At 54.2% G+C, this 21,651-nt stretch overlaps 3 protein-coding genes across 3 annotated transcripts in view; all 3 read right to left on the bottom strand.

The window, feature by feature from the left end:
• Positions 1-2,093: 2,093 nt before the first annotated feature.
• On the bottom strand, positions 2,094-11,099 carry polr2b (RNA polymerase II subunit B). The gene is made up of 25 exons (XM_068740073.1): positions 10,979-11,099; positions 10,163-10,235; positions 9,196-9,346; positions 8,987-9,099; positions 7,504-7,723; positions 7,267-7,425; positions 7,038-7,202; positions 6,768-6,964; positions 6,306-6,425; positions 6,044-6,230; positions 5,826-5,969; positions 5,612-5,751; positions 5,422-5,533; positions 5,180-5,334; positions 4,882-5,080; positions 4,630-4,798; positions 4,455-4,551; positions 4,291-4,385; positions 3,964-4,214; positions 3,768-3,857; positions 3,367-3,474; positions 3,175-3,288; positions 2,934-3,094; positions 2,662-2,857; positions 2,094-2,284 (listed from the first exon to the last, which is right to left on the bottom strand). The coding sequence occupies exons 1-25, from the start codon at positions 10,995-10,997 to the stop codon at positions 2,195-2,197; spliced, it is 3,525 nt and encodes a 1,174-aa protein (XP_068596174.1). The 5' UTR covers positions 10,998-11,099; the 3' UTR covers positions 2,094-2,194.
• Positions 11,100-12,238: 1,139 nt separating this feature from the next.
• igfbp7 (insulin-like growth factor binding protein 7) lies at positions 12,239-17,373 on the bottom strand. The gene is made up of 5 exons (XM_068740053.1): positions 16,734-17,373; positions 14,008-14,117; positions 13,164-13,271; positions 12,864-12,987; positions 12,239-12,569 (listed from the first exon to the last, which is right to left on the bottom strand). Exons 1-5 carry the CDS (start codon positions 17,161-17,163, stop codon positions 12,547-12,549), a joined length of 795 nt encoding a protein of 264 aa, XP_068596154.1. The 5' UTR covers positions 17,164-17,373; the 3' UTR covers positions 12,239-12,546.
• Positions 17,374-17,765: 392 nt separating this feature from the next.
• LOC137895135 (TBC1 domain family member 9B-like) overlaps positions 17,766-21,651 on the bottom strand; it is a 12,984-nt gene continuing 9,098 nt past the window's right edge. Inside the window, exons 23-28 of the mRNA XM_068740620.1 lie at positions 21,600-21,619; positions 21,287-21,441; positions 19,630-19,745; positions 19,453-19,560; positions 18,251-18,461; positions 17,766-18,171 (exon numbers count right to left, since the gene is read on the bottom strand). Coding sequence (XP_068596721.1) covers positions 18,300-18,461; positions 19,453-19,560; positions 19,630-19,745; positions 21,287-21,441; positions 21,600-21,619 — 561 coding nt within the window. The 3' untranslated portion in view covers positions 17,766-18,171; positions 18,251-18,299. The remainder of the gene's footprint in view (positions 18,172-18,250; positions 18,462-19,452; positions 19,561-19,629; positions 19,746-21,286; positions 21,442-21,599; positions 21,620-21,651) is intronic.

Genomic DNA, 21,651 nt, shown 5'->3' with positions numbered 1-21,651 from the left:
TCGCGTCTCTTGATCTTTGGGCCCGTTTCTCTCATTAAGCAGCTCGGATTAAATATTTATCCTCCGGTAGACCCGCCGGTTCTCCCGGGACGCGGGACGTCTGGAAAGGCGGGAAAAACAGTCAACCCGAGGAAGAGGAAGAGGAAGAGGAAGACACTAAATGTTATTTCATCATTTGGGTGTTGGATTAAAACACGAAACACAAAAACAGAACAAAGTGGAACCTGAAATCTGTCCAGATGTTCAGCAGTCCCAGAACCTCTGGGGGTTCTCTGCAATGTGGGCAGAACCATCTACAGAACCTCTGGGGGTTCTCTGCAATGTGGGCAGAACCATCTACAGAACCTCTGGGGGTTCTCTGCAATGTGGGAAGAACCATCCAGAACCTTCGGGGGTTCTCTGCAATGTGGGCAGAACCATCTACAGAACCTTCTCAATGACCCTTAGCTGCAGGGTCAGGTCTCTACAGAACTGGCCGATAAGGTTCTCTAACAAAGTCTACCGGAACCGGAACCGGAACCGGGTTCTGGACACAGCTTGCTGGGTTATTTCCTTAACGGAACATCTGGGGAGGCTCACAGACGCACTTTGTTCTTCTGTTGCTCGAACCAGAAGTCGATCTGCAGGCGCACAGCGCCGCCCGGTGGACCGAGCAGGTATTGCTGCTACCGAGCTTTAAAGCCGCTTTAAATGTGCATTTAGACTTTTATTTAAAGGAGAAATTGGATCATCTTTCAGTTGTTGCTGCTGTTACTTTACTTCCTTTATAATATTCAGGAAATGATCAATAAATCAATGCTGATCGATCAGCTTCGGTTCTCACCTGGCTCCAGGTGCATGGAATTCACAGGTTGCCGTGACAACAAGCTGCTTCTTGAGAAGTCTCTGGAGAACCTGTTGAGGAACACACACAAACACGTTCATATTGGGGGGGGGTTCTGAGATCAGCCTCATACCCCCCCCAAAATGATCCTGGACACTATTTACAACATCAATAACTAAAGAATTAACAAAGCTAAAGTCTTAACTTACTCAAGAACCCGACCCCCCCCTCCCCCCCATGATCAGTGCCAGTTGGCAACACCTGGGCGCATCTCCAGGTGCGCCCTTCATGAGCACGCCCCCGGAAATAGAAACATAACTTCCGGTATGAGTCTCCTCCAGTCTGATTAGCTCGTCCCCAGAGGTGGGGGGGGGGGGCATCACATATTGATCGTCATCTATCGATATTTGTCATGAATGCTGCTTTAATAAATTAATTGAATGTGATTGTTTGTTGAGTTTATCGAGAGTATAAATGAGTAAAATCGATACCTCTTCAATCAACTTTAATCATTTATGTTCGTTTTCCAAAGCTTTATCGGGTCAGAGAAGTTGCTTCAGTCCGTTTCAGGGGGAAACAGCCCTTATTAGCTCTCTCTCTCTCTCTCTCTCTCCCTGTCGCCATGGCGACGCAGACGCCACAGAGAACGCAACAACCAAATCTAGAGCTCCTGTCGATTTTCATCTATGGAGAGAAATTTGTGTCAAAAAGATTCGCAACCGCAAAACGGATCTGCAACGGCAGAAGAGATTTAATAACAGCATCGTTCGCAAATATTTCTCTCCATTCATCTCCGGCTTCTTCCTGACTGTCCTCGGGTCGCTGCTAGCTGCTAACAGATAGCTGCTAGCTGCTAGCTCCGTCCGGTCCTGGACCTGATAGCTGTTAGCTGCTAGCTGCTCGCTGCTAACAGATCGCTGCTAGCAGATAGCTGCCATACTAAGCAATGGCAGTGAGCTCGGCGCTGCAGCCGTTACGCGTCACACCCAGAATGCCTTGCGACGTAAGCAAAACGGCCTTTCCACCTTATAAGAAATAATTGTACATTTGTGTACATGTATTTACGTAGCAGAAGTATATGCTTGTGTTTTTAGAGGACGGGCAGCTGATCAATAAACGGTTCCTGATTGATCCGTTTACAGAAAGTAGTTTTCATTCAGAGATGCGTACAAACAAACAGAACATGGGATATTGATCAGGGTGATGACATCATCGTCTGTTATTGTTTACCTGATCAGAAGGAAGAAACTCAGCCGACCAATAATCTCAACATTTTGATTTAATCGCCTTTTAAAAAACAGGAAACTGTACAAACGGCCACTTCCTTCATGATGTCACAGTTGAAGCCTGCATTTGATTGGCCGAGTCCGTCTATGATGTCATCATGCGAGGAGCGATGCTCATGGACATCAGTTCCTGGAAGAGGAGCTTGCAGGCGTACGGCATCCGGACCAGAGAGATCTGGGACAGGGGGACATTGATCCAGAACCGGTCATTGATCCAGAACCGGTCATTGATCCAGAACCGGTCATTGATCCAGGACAGGTCATTGATCCAGAACCGGTCATTGATCCAGAACCGGTCATTGATCCAGAACCGGTCATTGATCCGGAACCGGTCATTGATCCAGGACAGGTCATTGATCCAGAACCGGTCATTGATCCAGAACCGGTCATTGATCCAGGACGGGTCATTGATCCAGGACGGGACATTGATCGCGTCCGGCAGCCATGTTGGTCCAGGACCGGACGGATCGTTGACCCGGTCCGGCGGCCATGTTGGTCCAGGACCGGACGGATCGTTGACCCGGTCCGGCGGCCATGTTGGTCCATGCTCACCTGCGTCTTGTTGCGGCAGCCCCGACACTCGTAGGTGTGCGTGCGCGTGTTGGCGATGGCCATCAGCCCACACAGGTTGCACACGTGAACCTGATACGGATCCGACGCCTCGAACAGACGCTCCCGGAGGAACTGGGCGGCGCCGTGAGCGATCTGGCAATCACGCTCCATCTCGCCGAACCGCAGGCCGCCGTCGCTGAGAGAGAGACGGGTGCGTGAGGCAGACGGGGACGGGGGGACGGGGGACGGGGGACGGGGGGCGGCGCGCTCACCGGGACCGGCCCTCCATGGGCTGTCTGTTGAGGATCTGGACGGGGCCCCGGGCCCGGGAGTGGATCTTGTCGTCCACCATGTGCTTCAGGCGCTGGTAGTACGTCGGGCCGATGAAGATCTGGGACGTCAGCTTCCTGCCGGTGAAGCCGTTGTACAGAACCTGGGGGAGGAGTCAGGCGGCGTTTGGCTTCACGACGACATCACGACATCACGACGGCGTTTACGCAGGACGCTCGTGACCTCATTTCCTCTCAGGTGGTATCCGTACTCCGACAGCAGGTTGGACACTTTCTGCACGTTGACGGCGTCGTTGAACGGCGTGGCGTCGCCGATCTCGCCTTTGTTGGCAGAAACCTGAAGCACAGATAGGAAGTGGTCACGGCGTGGTGTCGGGTTACGCTCGGCGTGCTCTCCGCCGGGCGGCGGGCCGACCTTTCCCTGCAGACACTCGATCAGATGGCCGACCGTCATCCTGGACGGGATGGCGTGAGGGTTGATGATGATGTCGGGCGTGATCCCCTCACAGGTGAACGGCATGTCCTTAAAAATAATCGTACTGATCTGTTAATTATATAAATGTCTTAATCTAAACCCACATTCTCCTCATTGAATACGCACCCACTACGTAGAACAAGAACCGGAAGAGGGTTTGGTAGAACCCTACAAAGTACTACCCAGTTCATGTACTGCTAGTTGGGATGATGTCACAAAGTTAATATCTATGATGTCACAAAGTTCCCAGCCTGCAGGTGCTGGCTGCAGACATGCTAGCTTGACATGTTAGCATTAGCTGCAGGTGCTGGATCGGAACCGGGGGGCGTGTCTCCACCGACCTCCTGTCTGTACTGGATCCCGCAGGTTCCTTTCTGTCCATGTCGGCTGGCGAACTTGTCTCCGATCTGAGGGATCCGGACCGAGCGAACCTGGATCAAACAGGACGTGAATACCGGGCCCGGTGTCCCGCAGGTGTCCCGCAGGTGTCCCGCAGGTGTCCCGGGCGTGGCTGGGCGTGGCTGGGCGTGCTCTCACCCTGATCTTACAGAACTTGTAGCCCTCCTGGTTCAGAGTGACCATCACCTGGTCCACGATGCCGGTCTCGCTGGTCCTGAGGAAGGTGCTGCAGTCCCTCTTGGTGTAGCGCCGGTTGGTGCAGTCCAGCTCGTCGTCGTTCTCCGGCAGCGTCACCGTCTTCCCGATGATCACGTCCTCGCCGGAGACGCGGACGCCGGGCGCAATGAGCCCGTCGTCGTCCAGCTTGTCGTAGATGGCGTGTCTCATACCTGAACAGGGTTCCCATTGGCCTTCAACCCGGGGCTCACCTGGTGACCCTAACTCTGATTGGATGGGGGTTCTCACCCTGGCAGGTCTCACGCACGGGCTTCTCAAAGATCTCCTCCTGGTCGAACCCTTTCTTGGACTCCTGCTCCTTGTAGGATCGATAGAAGACCGACCTGCAGGCCACAGGGCAAAGGTCAAAGGGCGCCCAGGTGCCAGGTGCCCATGCGCCGGCCTCCACCGACCTGAAGAAGCCCCGGTCCACGGCCGAGCGGTTCATGATCACCGAGTCCTCCTGGTTGTATCCGGTGTACGAGGCGATCGCCACGATGGAGTTAATGCCTGCAGAAAAGACAGCGGCTAGCGGCTAGCGGCTAGCGGCTAGCCGGACACCCGAAGCAGCGTGCAGGCGAACGCCACCTGCAGGCAGCTCTCTGAAGCGCAGGTACTCCATGGAGCGGGTGGTGACCAGCGGTTTCTGGGGGTAGTACAGCACGTGCGCCAGCGTGTCCATGCGCACGTGGAAGTTGGTGATGTAGACGCCCATGGCCTGCTTCCCCATGGCGGACTGGTACGTGTTCCTGGGAGACTGGACCAGAACCAAACAGGCACCATTTAAAGGCTGCCTCTAGTGGTCAGGAGGACTGGACAGCTCAAGGTCAGAGGTCAGACCTGGTTGTGGTCGGGGAAGGGGATGATGGACGCACAGACTCCCAGGATCATGGACGGGTGGATCTCACAGTGCGTGTAGGTGGAGCAGTAGGCCACGCCCTTCTCCTGGAGGTCATCGGGGGTCATGGCGAGCATCACGGTCTCCTCCTCCAGCGTGTCGATGTACTCCACCACGCCGCTCGCCACCAGGTCCTGCCAGCTGGACATGGGAGGACGTCAGCTTTGTGCGGACGCCCCAAACGGCCCGCTGCCAGGCCCCGCCCCCGCCCCGCCCCGCCCCGCCCCGCCCCCTGCCCACCTGTAGTTGTTGTACTCCCTCTCCTTCAGCTGGTCGATGTGGCGTCTCTTCAGCAGCAGCTTCTGCTTCTCCACGATGAGCAGCGGGCGGCAGATCCGCCCGGCGTCGGTGTAGATCCGGATCTCACGCTCCCTGATGTCTCTGATCATCGATACCTGAACGATCAGAAGCAGAACCGTGACTCGGCGCCCGTCACGCGAGCCGTCACGCGAGCCGTCACGCGAGCCGGCCTCCTGCGCCACCTCGGACACGATGATGTCCATCTGCCTGCGCAGCTTCCTCAGCGTGTTCATCAGCTGCTCGGGATCTTTGTGGATTCCCACCCAGCAGCCGTTCACGAAGATCTTTGTGGCACTGAAGGACGAAAAGGCGGAGTCAGCGGCGTGGAGGCGGGGTCACGCGGCCGGCTCGGGGCAGCAGACGGTCACTGACTCGGCGATGGCCGCCGGCGAGATCTCCTCCAGGTTCTCCATGCTCCACTCCTCCAGGAACTCCAGGATGGGCGACGGCTGGGAGCCCACCGAGATGTAGGCCATGAGGGCCAGGTTCTTCACCAGCCCCACGGCGTGCCCCTGAGACAGAGGTCACAGGGAGGTCACGACACGGCCGGCCGCCCCGCTCCGCCCCCGGGCGCCGGCGCCGGTACCTCGGGCGTCTCCGCGGGGCACACCATCCCCCACAGCGTGTTGTGCAGCTGCCGGGGCTTGGCCAGCTTGCCGTCTCTGCCGATCGGCGAGTTGACCCGGCGCAGGTGAGACAGCGTGGAGGCGAAGGTGAGTCGGTTCAGCACCTGCAAGGGGGGCGGGACAGGTGAGCAGGAGACCCAGGTCCCGAGGACCGGCCCGGTCACACGACCCCCCTCACCTGAGACACGCCCGCCCGGGCCTGGTGGGCCTTCTTCACGTCCCCCCAGTTCCCCGTCGCCAGCGAGTACTTGAGGCCGTCCGAGATGATCCGGGTCTTGATGGCGAGCTCCAGGTTGAAGTCTTTCCCTCGGTCGATGAACTTCTGGGCGTAGATCCGGATCTCCTTCAGCAGGTTCTTAAACAGGCTGAGACACAGACGGGTCACGGACGGGTCACAGACGGGCCGCCTCTGAGATCAAAGGAGATGAAAGGAGCCCAACCCCCGGAACAGGAAGGCCAGCAACGGCCCCGCGAGGTCCAGCCTCTTGTTGCCATAGTGATCCCTGTCGTCCAGCTCACGTCTGCCGAGCGCCGCCAGCAGTAACCTGTGGACCATGTACCTGAAACACACACGGGTCTGCAGGTGAGTCTCGGGGGACACGCCCCCCCCCCTGTAGGGCGAGTCTCGGGGGACCCCCCCCGTAGGGCGAGTCTCGGGGGACCCCCCCCGTAGGGCGAGTCTCGGGGGACACGCCCCCCCCCCTGTAGGGCGAGTCTCGGGGGACCCCCCCCCCGTAGGGCGAGTCTCGGGGGACCCCCCCGTAGGGCGAGTCTTGGGCCCCCCCCCCCCTGTAGGGCGAGTCTCGGGGGCCCCCCCCGTAGGGCGAGTCTCGGGGGACCCACCCCCCCGTAGGGCGAGTCTCGGGGGCCCCCCCCCGTAGGGCGAGTCTCGGGGGACCCACCCGAGGAAGTAGGCCTTCTTGGTCTCGCAGAAGTCGCTGACCCCGACGTGGGGCAGCATCTCCTTCTGCAGAACTTCTTTGGCGTATTTGATCCGGCGCTCTTTGGTCACGCCCGGCTTGGCCCCCCTGGAACCGATGAAGTTCAGCGCCACGTTCTGCTCCTGGATCACGAAGGCTTCGTCCAGAGACGGCTTCACCTGCAGACGGGGACATGGCGGCTCAGATCGCGCCCCCCCCCGTCACCGATCAATAACCGATAATCACACCGACCATCTCCATCATCTCGGGGTCGTCGAAGTCGTAGATGATGTGTTCCAGGATGTCCCGGTCCGAGACGAAGCCCAGCGCCCGGAACACGATGATGATGGGCACTTCCTGTCTGATGTACGGCAGCGTGGACACGATCCTCTGACCGATCGCACTCTTCTTCACCCCCTGGTGGCCGATCGGTGGCCGATCAATAAACGAATGGCGCTCCCGCGGCGCGTCCAGGTCTTACCTGTCCTCCTCTGGCCATCATGCTGACCCAGATGGTGCTGGTGGGACGGGACGAGTTCTCCAGGCAGGACCGGCACTCCCCGGTGTAGGCGTACTTGGAGTCCTTCTTGGCGAACACGTACACCGTGTTGGTCGCCATTTTCTCCTGAGCGATCAGCACCTGAGGCGCGCCGGGGTTAGCTTAGCTTAGCACAGAGCCTCCCGCGGCGTCTCGCGGCGTCTCCCGGCGAGGACGCACCTTCTCAGAGCCGTTGATGATGAAGTACCCCCCGGGGTCCAGGGGACACTCGTTCAGCTCGCACAGGTCTCTGTCCGTCAGGCCGCTCAGCAGGCAGTAGGTGGAGCGAAGCATGATGGGAATCTTACCGATGAACGTCTTCTGGTGCTGCGTCTGCAGCTGCTCCTCCCCCTCCTTGATGATGGTCTTTGTGATGTCAACGTACAGGGGGGCCGAATACCTGAGGGACAGGTGAGGGGGACGGGTGAGGACAGGCCAGACCTACGCGAGGACAGGCGAGACCTACGCGAGGACAGGCCAGACCTACGCGAGGACAGGCGAGACCTACGCGAGGACAGGCCAGACCTACGCGAGGACAGGCGAGACCTACGCGAGGACAGGCGAGACCTACGCGAGGACAGGCCAGACCTACGCGAGGACAGGCCAGACCTACGCGAGGACAGGCGAGACCTACGCGAGGACAGGCGAGATCTACGCGAGGACAGGCGAGACCTACGTGAGGACAGGCGAGACCTACGAGAGGACAGGCGAGACCTACGCGAGGACAGGCGAGACCTACGCGAGGACAGGCGAGACCTACGCGAGGACAGGCGAGACCTACGCGAGGACAGGCCAGACCTACGCGAGGACAGGCGAGACCTACGCGAGGACAGGCCAGACCTACGCGAGGACAGGCGAGACCTACGCGAGGACAGGCCAGACCTACGCGAGGACAGGCGAGACCTACGCGAGGACAGGCGAGACCTACGCGAGGACAGGCGAGACCTACGCGAGGACAGGCCAGACCTACGCGAGGACAGGCGAGACCTACGCGAGGACAGGCGAGACCTACGCGAGGACAGGCGAGACCTACGCGAGGACAGGCCAGACCTACGCGAGGACAGGCGAGACCTACGCGAGGACAGGCGAGACCTACGCGAGGACAGGCGAGACCTACGCGAGGACAGGCGAGACCTACGCGAGGACAGGCGAGACCTACGCGAGGACAGGCGAGACCTACGCGAGGACAGGCCAGACCTACGCGAGGACAGGCCAGACCTACGCGAGGACAGGCGAGACCTACGCGAGGACAGGCGAGACCTACGCGAGGACAGGCGAGACCTACGCGAGGACAGGCCAGACCTACAAGAGGACAGGCGAGACCTACAAGAGGACAGGCCAGACCTACGCGAGGACAGGCCAGACCTACGCGAGGACAGGCCAGACCTACGCGAGGACAGGTGAGACCTACGCGAGGACAGGTGAGACCTACGCGAGGACAGGCGGGACCTACGCGAGGACAGGCCAGACCTACGCGAGGACAGGCCAGACCTACGTGAGGACAGGTGAGACCTACGCGAGGACAGGTGAGACCTACGCGAGGACAGGCCAGACCTACGCGAGGACAGGCGAGACCTACGAGAGGACAGGCGAGACCTACGCGAGGACAGGCGAGACCTACGCGAGGACAGGCCAGACCTACGCGAGGACAGGCGAGACCTACGTGAGGTTTCGTAGTCGGGCTTCGTTGGGCATCATGGGGGACGGCGCTCCGTCCCTCTCCCAGTGGGTCGGCTTGGACAGGTAGATCTGGTCGAACTTCAGCAGGTAACGAGGCTGAAACCAGAAGGACAGGTCTCAGCGATGTCACAGACTAAATACCGGAGCCCGGACCCCCCCGGGTCCTGGTTCTGACCCAGCCCGGTTCCTCACCGGCTCCTCCACCTCTCCCGACGTGTGCTGAGCCTCAGCCTGCAGGTCGATGGGCGGGGCATCCTCCACGATGCGCTGGACGGACATCTGGATGAACTCATCAAAGGAGTCCAGCTGCTGGCGCACCAGACCCTTCTCGTCAAAATAAGAGCTGGAACAGGACACGGACCGCCAAAATAAGAGATGGAACAGGACACGGACCGCCAAAATAAGAGCTGGAACAGGACACGGACCGCCAAAATAAGAGATGGAACAGGACACGGACCGCCAAAATAAGAGCTGGAACAGGACACGGACCGCCAAAATAAGAGATGGAACAGGACACGGACCGCCAAAATAAGAGCTGGAACAGGACACGGACCGCCAAAATAAGAGATGGAACAGGACACGGACCGCCAAAATAAGAGCTGGAACAGGACACGGACCACCAAAATAAGAGATGGAACAGGACACGGACCGCCAAAATAAGAGCTGGAACAGGACACGGACCGCCAAAATAAGAGATGGAACAGGACACGGACCGCCAAAATAAGAGATGGAACAGGACACGGACCGCCAAAATAAGAGCTGGAACAGGACACGGACCGCCAAAATAAGAGATGGAACAGGACACGGACCGCCAAAATAAGAGCTGGAACAGGACATTTGGGAAACAATATATGGTGCTGTGTTGGTTTTTGTGAAGCTGTAGCCTCTATTTACCAAATAACAGCAGGTTAACACAGTTTACATAAATGTAGGGTTCTAAAAGACTTGCAGCTTTCGTTTCATCGACTAAATGCTAGTTTTCTAAATGTTCAAAATAAACCCGTGTTTAATTTAGTGAACATTAATTGTGTGAGAAGTTCCATCAAACACCAGAAGTTTCACATCTGCTTTTTATTCTTTGATTTTTAACCCATTACTAAAAACAAGATGATCGTTCCTCTTCTCTTCTCCTGCCATCACCACTGACAGGTGAGCTCACCTGATGACGATCCAGCAGGCCTCCTGCCACAGGTCTGGAGTTATTTCATCCTCATCTTCATCATACTGGTTATCTGCCAAACACACAACCATTAGAGATACGATCACTGATCAATATTAACAGCCAGGAATCAACTGTATTCATGTTCATTTTATTTGGTCCCAGCTACTGCGTGATTATACTGCTGCTAATACACATCTGTGTATCCACTCCTGATCTGCTGTTTTTGCGCGTTTTTTGTATTTAGTCATTGCAGTTACATGTAGCACGAGAAACATTCCCTGTCTGTGAACCCTCACTGGCAATAAACCACTTCTGGTTCTGGTTCTGGTTCTAGTAAATCCTGTCTGCAGCAGGAACATTTACTGTCGGTACAATCCGGGCTCTTCCGTAGTTCTCCCGTTACAAACACAGTGTAATCGCGTTTTTATATTCCGTGTACTGATAGTACCTGAACTGTTCGGGTAATAGTTACAGTCAACATCGGATTAGCCGCAGGCTACTAGCTGGACAAAGCACCGCGCCAACTGCGTTAGCTTCTGTTAGCATGCCGCTGAGTGAAGATTCGTGCAATCGGATGGAGCTAAAGCTAAAGCTAGCTTTCCGTGTCCTCGGACATTTCCCGATGCTTAAACGGATGCTAGCGCGTTTGTTCGTTCAGTCACTGATTGTCTGCACATCGGCAGCTAACGTTAGCTTAGCAGCTTACATGCGACGGAGCTACTGCTTTCAGATGCTAACGTGCTAATAACAAATACGCAGTCCGTGTGTTCGTGACGTTTTCCTGACGTCATGTTTCCTGTCCGGGAAGCTCACCTTCGTCCTGGTCGTACATGGTTTATGCCCAGAAAATATTTAAAATCCAAAACACAGAAAAATGTGAACGACGTGATGACGACGAGCCCAACCCGGAAGTTATAGGACTCTTCTTCTTCCTACTCCGTGCTGCGGTGACGTGTTGCTGCCCTCTACTGGATTTAATACTCGTTTGATAATTCTGTGACGTCATCGTTACTCGACATTGATGACTGTATCCATATTGAGGCATAAAACCAGCATTAGTGAATATCCAGAATAATTACCACTAATAATGATACCAAAAAGGTCAACTTTCATATATTTTAAATGTATTACACACAAACTAAAATATTTCAAGAATGTTTGGTATTTGTTTGGATTAGATGTGGTATCTCAGAATATTTAATATTGATTTCATAAAGTCAGCCAAAAAGCAAAGCTAACACAGGAAAGCCCCCCCCCCCCCCCCCCCGCGGGGTCCTTCATCCAGGAGTTTCTGCGGGCGGATGCCAAATCCTGCAGGCAAAGGAAAGCAGCGTCGCCATAAAGCTTGGAATGCAACTCTGGAAGTCCATTTCCTGGACTGGACTGGACTGGACGGGGGGGGGGGTTCTTGATGCTCTGTCTCCAGCCTCCGGCCCCCCCAGGTTCAGCTTTGTCTTCTCCAGGCTGTGGTTTGGACATGGTTTCCTTGAACATCCTATTTGATGCAGTTACATAAGATACTGTTTTCTTCAAATGTAATGATTAAAATAAAAATGCAAAAAAACCATTTTAATTGACCTGTAGTGACTAGAATGCACTAATAATCTGATCAATAATGGATCCTCTGCTGGCAGCAGCAGGCTCAAACCGTTGTCCTGCCACGGAGCGGGGGCAATTAAATGAACACTAAAGCTTCTGTTATTCACGTGTAATAACTATTAAAGGGTTATTACACCAGTATCTTCTCACCATTACACATCGGTTAAAGTCGTGGTATCAATAATTGCTGCTGTCCTTCATGTTCATGTTTTTTTCTTTAATAAATTCTAGATTTTTGTGTTTTAATACAGGATTCTAGAATCCAGGGTTCTTGTCTTAATGCAGGGTTCTTTAATGCAGGGATCTTTAATGCAGGGTTCTTTAATGCAGGGTTCTTTAATGCAGGGTTCTTTAATGCAGGGTTCTTTAATGCAGGGTTCTTTAATGCAGGGTTCTTTAATGCAGGGTTCTTTAATGCAGGGATCTTGTTTTAATGCAGGGTTCTTTAATGCAGGGTTCTTTAATGCAGGGATCTTGGTCTTTTAATATTCAATAAAGTTTTCTTCATCATCTATTGCAAATGTTTTATTAAAGATGTCAATACTTCTGCTTAATTATACTCTTTTATTAGCATAAGAAAAAATCCATTAATGAAGACATGAAGAAAAGAGCAAGCACTTGGTTAGTGAACTCGGTCAGTGCTGTTGCTATGGTTACATCTTTTAAAAAATAGGAATGTAAAATCATGATCGAGAACAGTTGAAGATTTAAATGTTAAATGTGAAGGAAAAGTAAATCTATTGATCTTCTCTCCAGCTGTTCCATCTCCACCCGTCAGCTGATCACAGTTCAGCTTCCTTTGACACTGAAAACAAATGACATCATCACTCAGAGGCGGGGTTACCAGCTCATTTAAATAATTACCGCTGTGAATCTCAGCCTTTTAGCAATGCTAACTCTAAAGCTAGCATTCAGTCCCTTTCTAAAGGACGGGGGCGGAGCCTGACCTGAAGGTTTCCTGCTGTCTGAGATTTGTTTACCTGTTGTCATGGAAACATGTCTGCCATGCTAGAAGAAGCTGTGCAGCGGCAGTTTGTTGCTTCATTAGCCCTTTTAGCTGTATTGCCTTTGTTAGCCATGTTGGCTTTGATGTCTTTACCTTTCTTGATGATGTCATCGAGGGACTCGACCAGGTGGATCGCTCCGACGGCTGAAGCCTCTCCTTTAGCGTTGGTGGCGTGACACTCGTACGATCCTTCCTCTTCTTTGGTCAGAGGGGAAATCTGAAACACAAACACCAACGATGACATCACTTCCTGTCAAGGTGGAGCTAGCTACACGGAGCTCATTGCGATGAACGAAGATAAACACACGTGTACAATAATGGCTCATCACATACATTATAGAGTATGACGTGTACACCAATGAGTACTTTTACTACTGTACTTTTACTACTGACCAGCACCCAGCCGGTGACCTCGTGTTTCTCAGGTCCGCCTCTCGTCTGAATCGCCAGGTTGTCTCTGTCTCCTGGAAGCAGTTCCATCCTCTTCCTCCCACTGACGACCTGAAGGAAGGCACGTCCATCATCATCATCATCATCATCATCATCATCATCATGATGATCTGGTTTGTGTTGAACGAGCCGCAGCGTGTTTCAGAACACAATCTTTGTTTCCGTCTGACACTGATCTGAGAACAGACACGGCACACGCCTGGACTCGACGGCGCATACCTGCACAGGAACGCTCCCGGATCAGGACCAGCGCCGAGCTAGTCCAAGCCTGCTAGCCCACAAAGGACCGGCCCACGGGTGTTTTAAACTAGTCTCCTCTTCTTCAGGTGTTTTAAACTAGTCTCTTCTTCTTCAGGTGTTTTAAACTAGTCTCCTCTTCTTCAGGTGTTTTAAACTAGTCTCCTCTTCTTCAGGTGTTTTAAACTAGTCTCTTCTTCTTCAGGTGTTTTAAACTAGTCTCCTCTTCTTCAGGTGTTTTAAACTAGTCTCCTCTTCTTCAGGTGTTTTAAACTAGTCTCTTCTTCTTCAGGTGTTTTAAACTAGTCTCTTCTTCTTCCGGTGTTCTAAACTAGTCTCCTCTTCTTCAGGTGTTTTAAACTAGTCTCCTCTTCTTCAGGTGTTTTAAACTAGTCTGTTTCTACTTACCGGTCATTTCCTGTCTCTCATTCTTTTAACAAACAGGAAATGAAGAGCAGAGAAATCTCTTGTTCATGTTTATCTTTCATTTCCTCTCCTGAGTGTCAGGGTCACGTGACCTCATTCATCTGATGGGCGATGACAGACTCACCTTCTTCCAGGTGAGGATAGGCGTGGGCACGCCCACTGCCTCGCAGCTCAGGTACACCTGAGCGCCGCTCACGTTGTAGACCTCGCCCGGAGGCGTGACGATGACCGGCGCTGGAGCAGGAAAGAGAAAAAGGTTTGTGTGCGGGATGAAACGGGATGAAACAGACTGAAACGGGATGAAACGGGATGAAACGGGATGAAACGGGATGAAACGGGATGAAACGGGATGAAACAGACTGAAACGGGATGAAACGGGATGAAACGGGATGAAACGGGATGAAACGGGATGAAACGGGATGAAACGGGATGAAACGGGATGAAACGGGATGAAACGGGATGAAACGGGATGAAACGGGATGAAACGGGATGAAACAGACTGAAACGGGATGAAACGGGATGAAACGGGATAAAACGGGATGAAACGGGATGAAACAGACTGAAACGGGGTGAAACGGGATGAAACGGGATGAAACAGACTGAAACGGGATGAAACGGGATAAAACGGGATGAAACGGGATGAAACAGACTGAAACGGGATGAAACGGGATGAAACGGGATGAAACGGGATAAAACGGGATGAAACAGACTGAAACGGGATGAAACGGGATGAAACGGGATGAAACGGGATGAAACGGGATGAAACGGAATGAAACAGACTGAAACGGGATGAAACAAGATGAAACGGGATGAAACAGACTGAAACGGGATGAAACGGGGTGAAACGGGATGAAACGGGATGAAACAGACTGAAACGGGATGAAACAGACTGAAACGGGATGAAACGGGATGAAACGGGATGAAACGGGATAAAACGGGATGAAACAGACTGAAACGGGATGAAACGGGATGAAACGGGATGAAACGGGATGAAACAGACTGAAACGGAATGAAACAGACTGAAACGGGATGAAACAGGATGAAACGGGATGAAACAGACTGAAACGGGATGAAACGGGGTGAAACGGGATGAAACGGGATGAAACAGACTGAAACGGGATGAAACAGACTGAAACGGGATGAAACAGACTGAAACGGAATGAAACAGACTGAAACGGGATGAAACAGACTGAAACGGGATGAAACAGACTGAAACGGGATGAAACAGACTGAAACGGGATGAAACGGGATGAAACAGACTGAAACGGGATGAAACGGGATGAAACAGACTGAAACGGGATGAAACAGGATGAAACAGACTGAAACGGGATGAAACGGGATGAAACGGGATGAAACGGGGTGAAACGGGATGAAACAGACTGAAACGGGATGAAACAGACTGAAACGGGATGAAACAGGATGAAACAGACTGAAACGGGATGAAACGGGATGAAACAGACTGAAACGGGATGAAACGGGATGAAACAGACTGAAACAGACTGAAACGGGATGAAACGGGATGAAACAGACTGAAACGGGATGAAACAGACTGAAACGGGATGAAACGGGATGAAACAGACTGAAACGGGATGAAACGGGATGAAACGGGATGAAACAGACTGAAACGGGGTGAAACGGGATGAAACGGGGTGAAACGGGATGAAACAGACTGAAACGGGATGAAACGGGATGAAACAGACTGAAACGGGATGAAACAGACTGAAACGGGATGAAACGGGATGAAACAGACTGAAACGGGATGAAACAGGATGAAACAGACTGAAACGGGATGAAACGGGATGAAACGGGATGAAACAGACTGAAACGGGATGAAACGGGATGAAACGGGGTGAAACGGGATGAAACAGACTGAAACGGGATGAAACAGACTGAAACGGGGTGAAACGGGATGAAACAGACTGAAACGGGATGAAACAGACTGAAACGGGATGAAACGGGATGAAACGGGATGAAACGGGATGAAACGGGATGAAACAGACTGAAACGGGATGAAACAGGATGAAACAGACTGAAACGGGATGAAACGGGATGAAACGGGATGAAACAGACTGAAACGGGATGAAACGGGGTGAAACGGGATGAAACGGGATGAAACGGGGTGAAACGGGATGAAACAGACTGAAACGGGATGAAACAGACTGAAACGGGATGAAACGGGATGAAACAGACTGAAACGGGATGAAACGGGATGAAACAGACTGAAACGGGATGAAACAGGATGAAACAGACTGAAACGGGATGAAACGGGATGAAACGGGATGAAACAGACTGAAACGGGATGAAACGGGATGAAACGGGATGAAACAGACTGAAACGGGATGAAACGGGGTGAAACGGGATGAAACAGACTGAAACGGGATGAAACAGACTGAAACGGGATGAAACGGGATGAAACAGACTGAAACGGGATGAAACGGGATGAAACAGACTGAAACGGGATGAAACAGACTGAAACGGGATGAAACGGGATGAAACAGACTGAAACGGGATGAAACAGACTGAAACGGGATGAAACAGACTGAAACGGGGTGAAACGGGATGAAACAGACTGAAACGGGATGAAACAGACTGAAACGGGGTGAAACGGGATGAAACAGACTGAAACGGGGTGAAACGGGATGAAACGGGCTGAAACCGGTGTGGAATCCGGATCGCTCTGAGCATTTACAGAGGGATGAAGGTGAATCATCATCACCATCATCCGTCTGTTCCTGCCAGAGGGGGCGCTGACCCGCTCAGACACCCTCAGCCCCCCCCCCCCCCCTGGGGCAGGTCACGTGTCCGGCATGCGCGTGACTGTGATGGTTCTCGTGAACACGCCGGACTCACCTGCGGCGCAGCGGCCCTTGCTCCGGACGCTGATGGGCTCTTTGCCCTCCTGCTTGGCTGCCAGGCTCGCGCCCTTCAGGGAGCAGCCGTTCTCGTACGTCACGCCGTCGGTCCCGCAGACGTCGTAGTTGCTCTTACAGACGCACACGCCCATCTTGTTCTTCTTGTCCTCGTTGCTTTTGACGCACTCCAGCCCGGAGCCGCAGCGGCGCGCTGCCGCGCGGCGTCCGCCACACAGCTCGCCCTGCGCGGCGGCGCACACCGAGCAGCAGCCGCAGGCGTCCGGCAGGGAGCCGGCGGCGCAGCCGCCCCCCGGGAGGGGCGCGCAGGAAGCCGGGTCACACGGCCCACAGAGCGCCGAGGCGCGGGCCGAGGCGGCCGAGGCGGCCAGGACCAGCCACACGACCAGGAAGGCTGGGGAAGACTGCATGCTGGTCCGATGTGGACTCTGCTGGTCCGATGTGGACTCTGCTGGTCCGATGTGGACTCTGCCTGTCTGACGTGGACTCTGCGGGTCCGATGTGGACTCTGCCTGTCTGATGTGGACTCTGCGGGTCCGATGTGGACTCTGCCCGTCTGATGTGGACTCTGCGGGTCCGATGTGGACTCTGCGGGTCTGAACTGGGTCGCGGTCCGGACACTCTGACTTGTGATCCGGCACTGGGAGCTTTTAAGACTTCTGCTCCGCCTCACGCGGACCGAGGACTGATCCAGGACCAGCTCGGGGGAGGGGTCTCGGTTCAGAACAGCCCCTCATGTTGATCTATTTAGGATGGATTAACATGGAATCAATAGTTTATCAATCAATTTTTATCTGACGGTTTGTGATTTGAACTTTCCCTGCGACCCATCAGAAATCCTGCTGTTATTGATCCACCGATCAATAGATTGATCGCTTTCATCTCATTTCCTCTCACGCCGAAACCGAGAGAAATAGAAACCGTGAAAAACTTAAAAACTGAATTTAAGGTCATAAATAATAATAATTTATTAATAATAACAAACCCGGAAATGATCATTATTTAAAACCTTTTATTGCTGCTGATCAATCAGCTGATTATCGATCTTCTGCATCGATTCATCGTCAGACACAGTTTGACCGTCAGCCATTGAGACAACGATCAATAAAGATCAATATCTGATCGATCATCTTCTGTATTGATCAGGGAGTTCTGATCGACTGTTACTGTCAGGAAATAAAAGTTTTTACAAAATCTCAGGAATGCCGGCTGAAACTGGTAAACAGGAAATGCTTCAGAGTCAGAGGTCGCCTCCTTCTTCCCGTCTTTGTTCTGAACCAAGCCCGGGTCCGTCTGGGTCGTCCGGGACGCAGACGGACCCGGGCTTCCAGCACGTCGGATTGATCAGTGATCAGCGGATTCCTCCCCGGCGGCGCCTGACAGTCCGAACCCGGGGCGGCAGGTCCTCAAATCACTTCCTGCCACCGAGAGAGAAGTCGATCAATGAGACGGCGATCGATCGTCAGAGGCCGATAGAAAGCCGTCAGTGAAAGGTACCAGAAGTACTCAGAGTACTCTGAGTCTTCTCCTGCAGTACTCTGAGTATTTACTTGCAGTACTTGGCTCTGAAGGTGGACAGCAGGTCTTTGTAGGGCGTGTCTGAGCACCGCGTCGGGAGTCGGAGGACTTTGTGGACGGAAGCAGAACGGAGGACGAGGTTGTGGGTCAGTCCCACCAGACTGGACGTCAACCAGTACAGCACCATGGACTGGGGGGACAAGCTGGAGTTAGAGGACATGGACCAGTACAGCACCATGGACTGGGGGGACAAGCTGGAGTTAGAGGACATGGACCAGTACAGCACCATGGACTGGGGGGACAAGCTGGAGTTAGAGGACATGGACCAGTACAGCACCATGGACTGGGGGGACAAGCTGGAGTTAGAGGACATGGACCAGTACAGCACCATGGACTGGGGGGACAAGCTGGAGTTAGAGGACATGGACCAGTACAGCACCATGGACTGGGGGGACAAGCTGGAGTTAGAGGACGTTGATGGAGACCTGAGGTTCTGATGAAATAAAGTTAACATCATGATGAAAGTTCAGACGCGACCGGAGGACACCCGGCTGTCCTCATCCACGGAGGACAGCCGGCTGTCCTCATCCACGGAGGACGATCCGATCAGCAGAGGCACGTCCTCCGTGGACGAGGACAGCCGGGTGTCCTCATCCAGCAGAGGCACGTCCTCCCGATGGGGGACAGACTAAACACGTCTGCATGTGTTTGATCTGAACGGGCGGGGCTGCAGGAATGTGAGACGTGGAGTCAACAGATCTGAACACGCCTCCGAGTTCCTGCTGCACCCAGACCTGGACTCACCTGGACTCACCTGAACCCGTTCACACCTGGTCCGCATCCAGGTGAGTTCTGAACCTGCTCCATTACCAGGTAACGGGTTCAGCGTCCTTTGTGTTCATGACTGTGTCTGCTGCTGACTCTTGACTGCCCCCCAGTGGACGGATTAATGCTAGTACAACATGAGCCCGGTTCCCTCCTAACAGAACCACCTAGTAGCCGGTTCCTCAGGGTAGCTGTGTTCGGTCTCGGTTCTACCTGAGGAACCAATGGTTGTATCTTGGTGGGCGTGGCTCAAAGTCACTCAGCCAACCAGAACGATGAAAATGTAAAGATTATGCGAGAAGCCAATGAGGCCAGCCCTCGTTGTGTCAGGTGATCAATCAGGCGGACCGACTCACGGACGGAACCGTCGCTCCGATGGGGATCATCAGAACCGACAGGCCTCGGAGGACGTTGGTCCCGACCCGCTGGAGACGAGACGGCGTGACGCTCTGGAGAGAAAACACCTGAAGAAGAACAGCCGTCGTCAGTCCGATGACATCATCACGCAGGCGTGATGATGTCATCGGACTGACCTCTATGATGAGCAGGTTGGTCAGTCCGAGGCAGGCGGGCAGGATCCAGGTGGAGTCAGGTAAGGTGAGGTCAGGGAACCAAAGAGCGCCCCCTGCTGTTAGATCAGTTTGCAGTGCTGCAGGAGACACAGTTCAGTGAATCACTGATCCAGGGTCAGTCTGATCCAGGGTCAGTCTGATCCAGGGTCAGTCTGATCCAGGGCCGGTCTGATCCAGGGTCAGTCTGATCCAGGGTCAGTCTGATCCAGGGTCAGTCTGATCCAGGGCCGGTCTGATCCTGGGTCAGTCTGATCCAGGGTCAGTCTGATCCAGGGTCAGTCTGATCCAGGGCCGGTCTGATCCAGGGTCAGTCTGATCCAGGGTCGGTCTGATCCAGGGCCGGTCTGATCCAGGGCCGGTCTGATCCAGGGCCGGTCTGATCCAGGGTCAGTCTGATCCAGGGTCAGTCTGATCCAGGGTCAGTCTGATCCAGGGTCAGTCTGATCCAGGGCCGGTCTGATCCTGGGTCAGTCTGATCCAGGGTCAGTCTGATCCAGGGTCAGTCTGATCCAGGGTCAGTCTGATCCAGGGCCGGTCTGATCCAGGGCCGGTCTGATCCAGGGCCGGTCTGATCCAGGGTCAGTCTGATCCAGGGTCAGTCTGATCCAGGGTCAGTCTGATCCAGGGTCAGTCTGATCCAGGGCCGGTCTGATCCAGGGTCAGTCTGATCCAGGGCCGGTCTGATCCAGGGTCAGTCTGATCCAGGGTCAGTCTGATCCAGGGCCGGTCTGATCCAGGGTCAGTCTGATCCAGGGCCGGTCTGATCCAGGGCCGGTCTGATCCAGGGCCGGTCTGATCCAGGGCCGGTCTGATCCAGGGTCAGTCTGATCCAGGGTCAGTCTGATCCAGGGCCGGTCTGATCCAGGGTCAGTCTGATCCAGGGCCGGTCTGATCCTGGGTCAGTCTGATCCAGGGTCAGTCTGATCCAGGGTCAGTCGGATCCAGGGCCGGTCTGATCCAGGGTCAGTCTGATCCAGGGTCAGTCTGATCCAGGGTCAGTCTGATCCAGGGTCAGTCTGATCCAGGGTCAGTCTGATCCAGGGCCGGTCTGATCCAGGGTCAGTCTGATCCAGGGTCAGTCTGATCCAGGGCCAGTCTGATCCAGGGCCAGTCTGATCCAGGGTCAGTCTGATCCAGGGTCAGTCTGATCCAGGGTCGGTCTGATCCAGGGCCGGTCTGATCCAGGGCCGGTCTGATCCTGGGCCGGTCCGATCCTGGGTCAGTCTGATCCAGGGTCAGTCCGATCCTGAGTCAGTCTGATCCAGGGTCAGTCTGATCCTGGGTCAGTCTGATCCAGGGTCAGTCTGATCCAGGGTCAGTCTGATCCAGGGCCGGTCTGATCCTGGGCCGGTCCGATCCTGGGTCAGTCTGATCCAGGGTCAGTCCGATCCTGAGTCAGTCTGATCCAGGGTCAGTCTGATCCTGGGTCAGTCTGATCCAGGGTCAGTCTGATCCAGGGTCGGTCTGATCCAGGGCCGGTCTGATCCTGGGCCGGTCTGATCCTGGGCCGGTCTGATCCAGGGTCGGTCTGATCCTGGGCCGGTCTGATCCTGGGCCGGTCTGATCCTGGGCCGGTCTGATCCTGGGCCGGTCTGATCCTGGGTCAGTGTGAGCTTACCGGACTGGTCCAGACTCAGGTTCTGGAGGGCCAGGGACAGGCTGATCCAGAGGGGCAGCTGGACCCAGACCAGCAGACTGGCTTTCAGGGGGTGGCAGTTGTCCCGGACGTAGAGCTGAGAAACGATCCGACGGAGGTTCTGCTTGAACTGGAGCCTGAGAGGAACATGAGAACATCAAACACAGACACGCCCCCTTTTAAAGGGGCTTGTTCATACGACTTCAGTCCACCGTGTGGCGCTATACAGTATGCTAATGCCCTTATTTGGTTGCGTTGCTGTCACATTAGCTTGGAAGCAGCAACTCCTCTTTACCAGCTGCTGCTGCTTCTTCTCTGTGCTGAGCAACAAGGTTAAAGGTCACGGC

This window comes from Brachionichthys hirsutus, chromosome 6 (assembly GCF_040956055.1).
Source record: "Brachionichthys hirsutus isolate HB-005 chromosome 6, CSIRO-AGI_Bhir_v1, whole genome shotgun sequence".
Taxonomy (NCBI): Eukaryota; Metazoa; Chordata; class Actinopteri; order Lophiiformes; family Brachionichthyidae; genus Brachionichthys; species Brachionichthys hirsutus.
This window is presented reverse-complemented; position numbering and strand designations above follow the sequence as displayed.

Excerpts from the sequence above, each read along its gene's own strand:
- polr2b (XM_068740073.1), bottom strand. Across the intron at positions 5,752-5,825 it reads GCCCCGCGGAGACGCCCGAG|GGGCACGCCGTGGGGCTGGT; the intron begins GTACCGGCGCCG and ends CCTCTGTCTCAG. Across the intron at positions 5,335-5,421 it reads TGGACATCATCGTGTCCGAG|GTATCGATGATCAGAGACAT; the intron begins GTGGCGCAGGAG and ends CTGATCGTTCAG.
- igfbp7 (XM_068740053.1), bottom strand. The coding sequence starts at position 17,163 with ATGCAGTCTTCCCCAGCCTTCCTGGTCGTGTGGCTGGTCCTGGCCGCC. Across the intron at positions 14,118-16,733 it reads CAAGGGCCGCTGCGCCGCAG|CGCCGGTCATCGTCACGCCT; the intron begins GTGAGTCCGGCG and ends TTCCTGCTCCAG. Across the intron at positions 12,570-12,863 it reads CGATGACATCATCAAGAAAG|TGTCAAAGGAAGCTGAACTG; the intron begins GTAAAGACATCA and ends ATTTGTTTTCAG.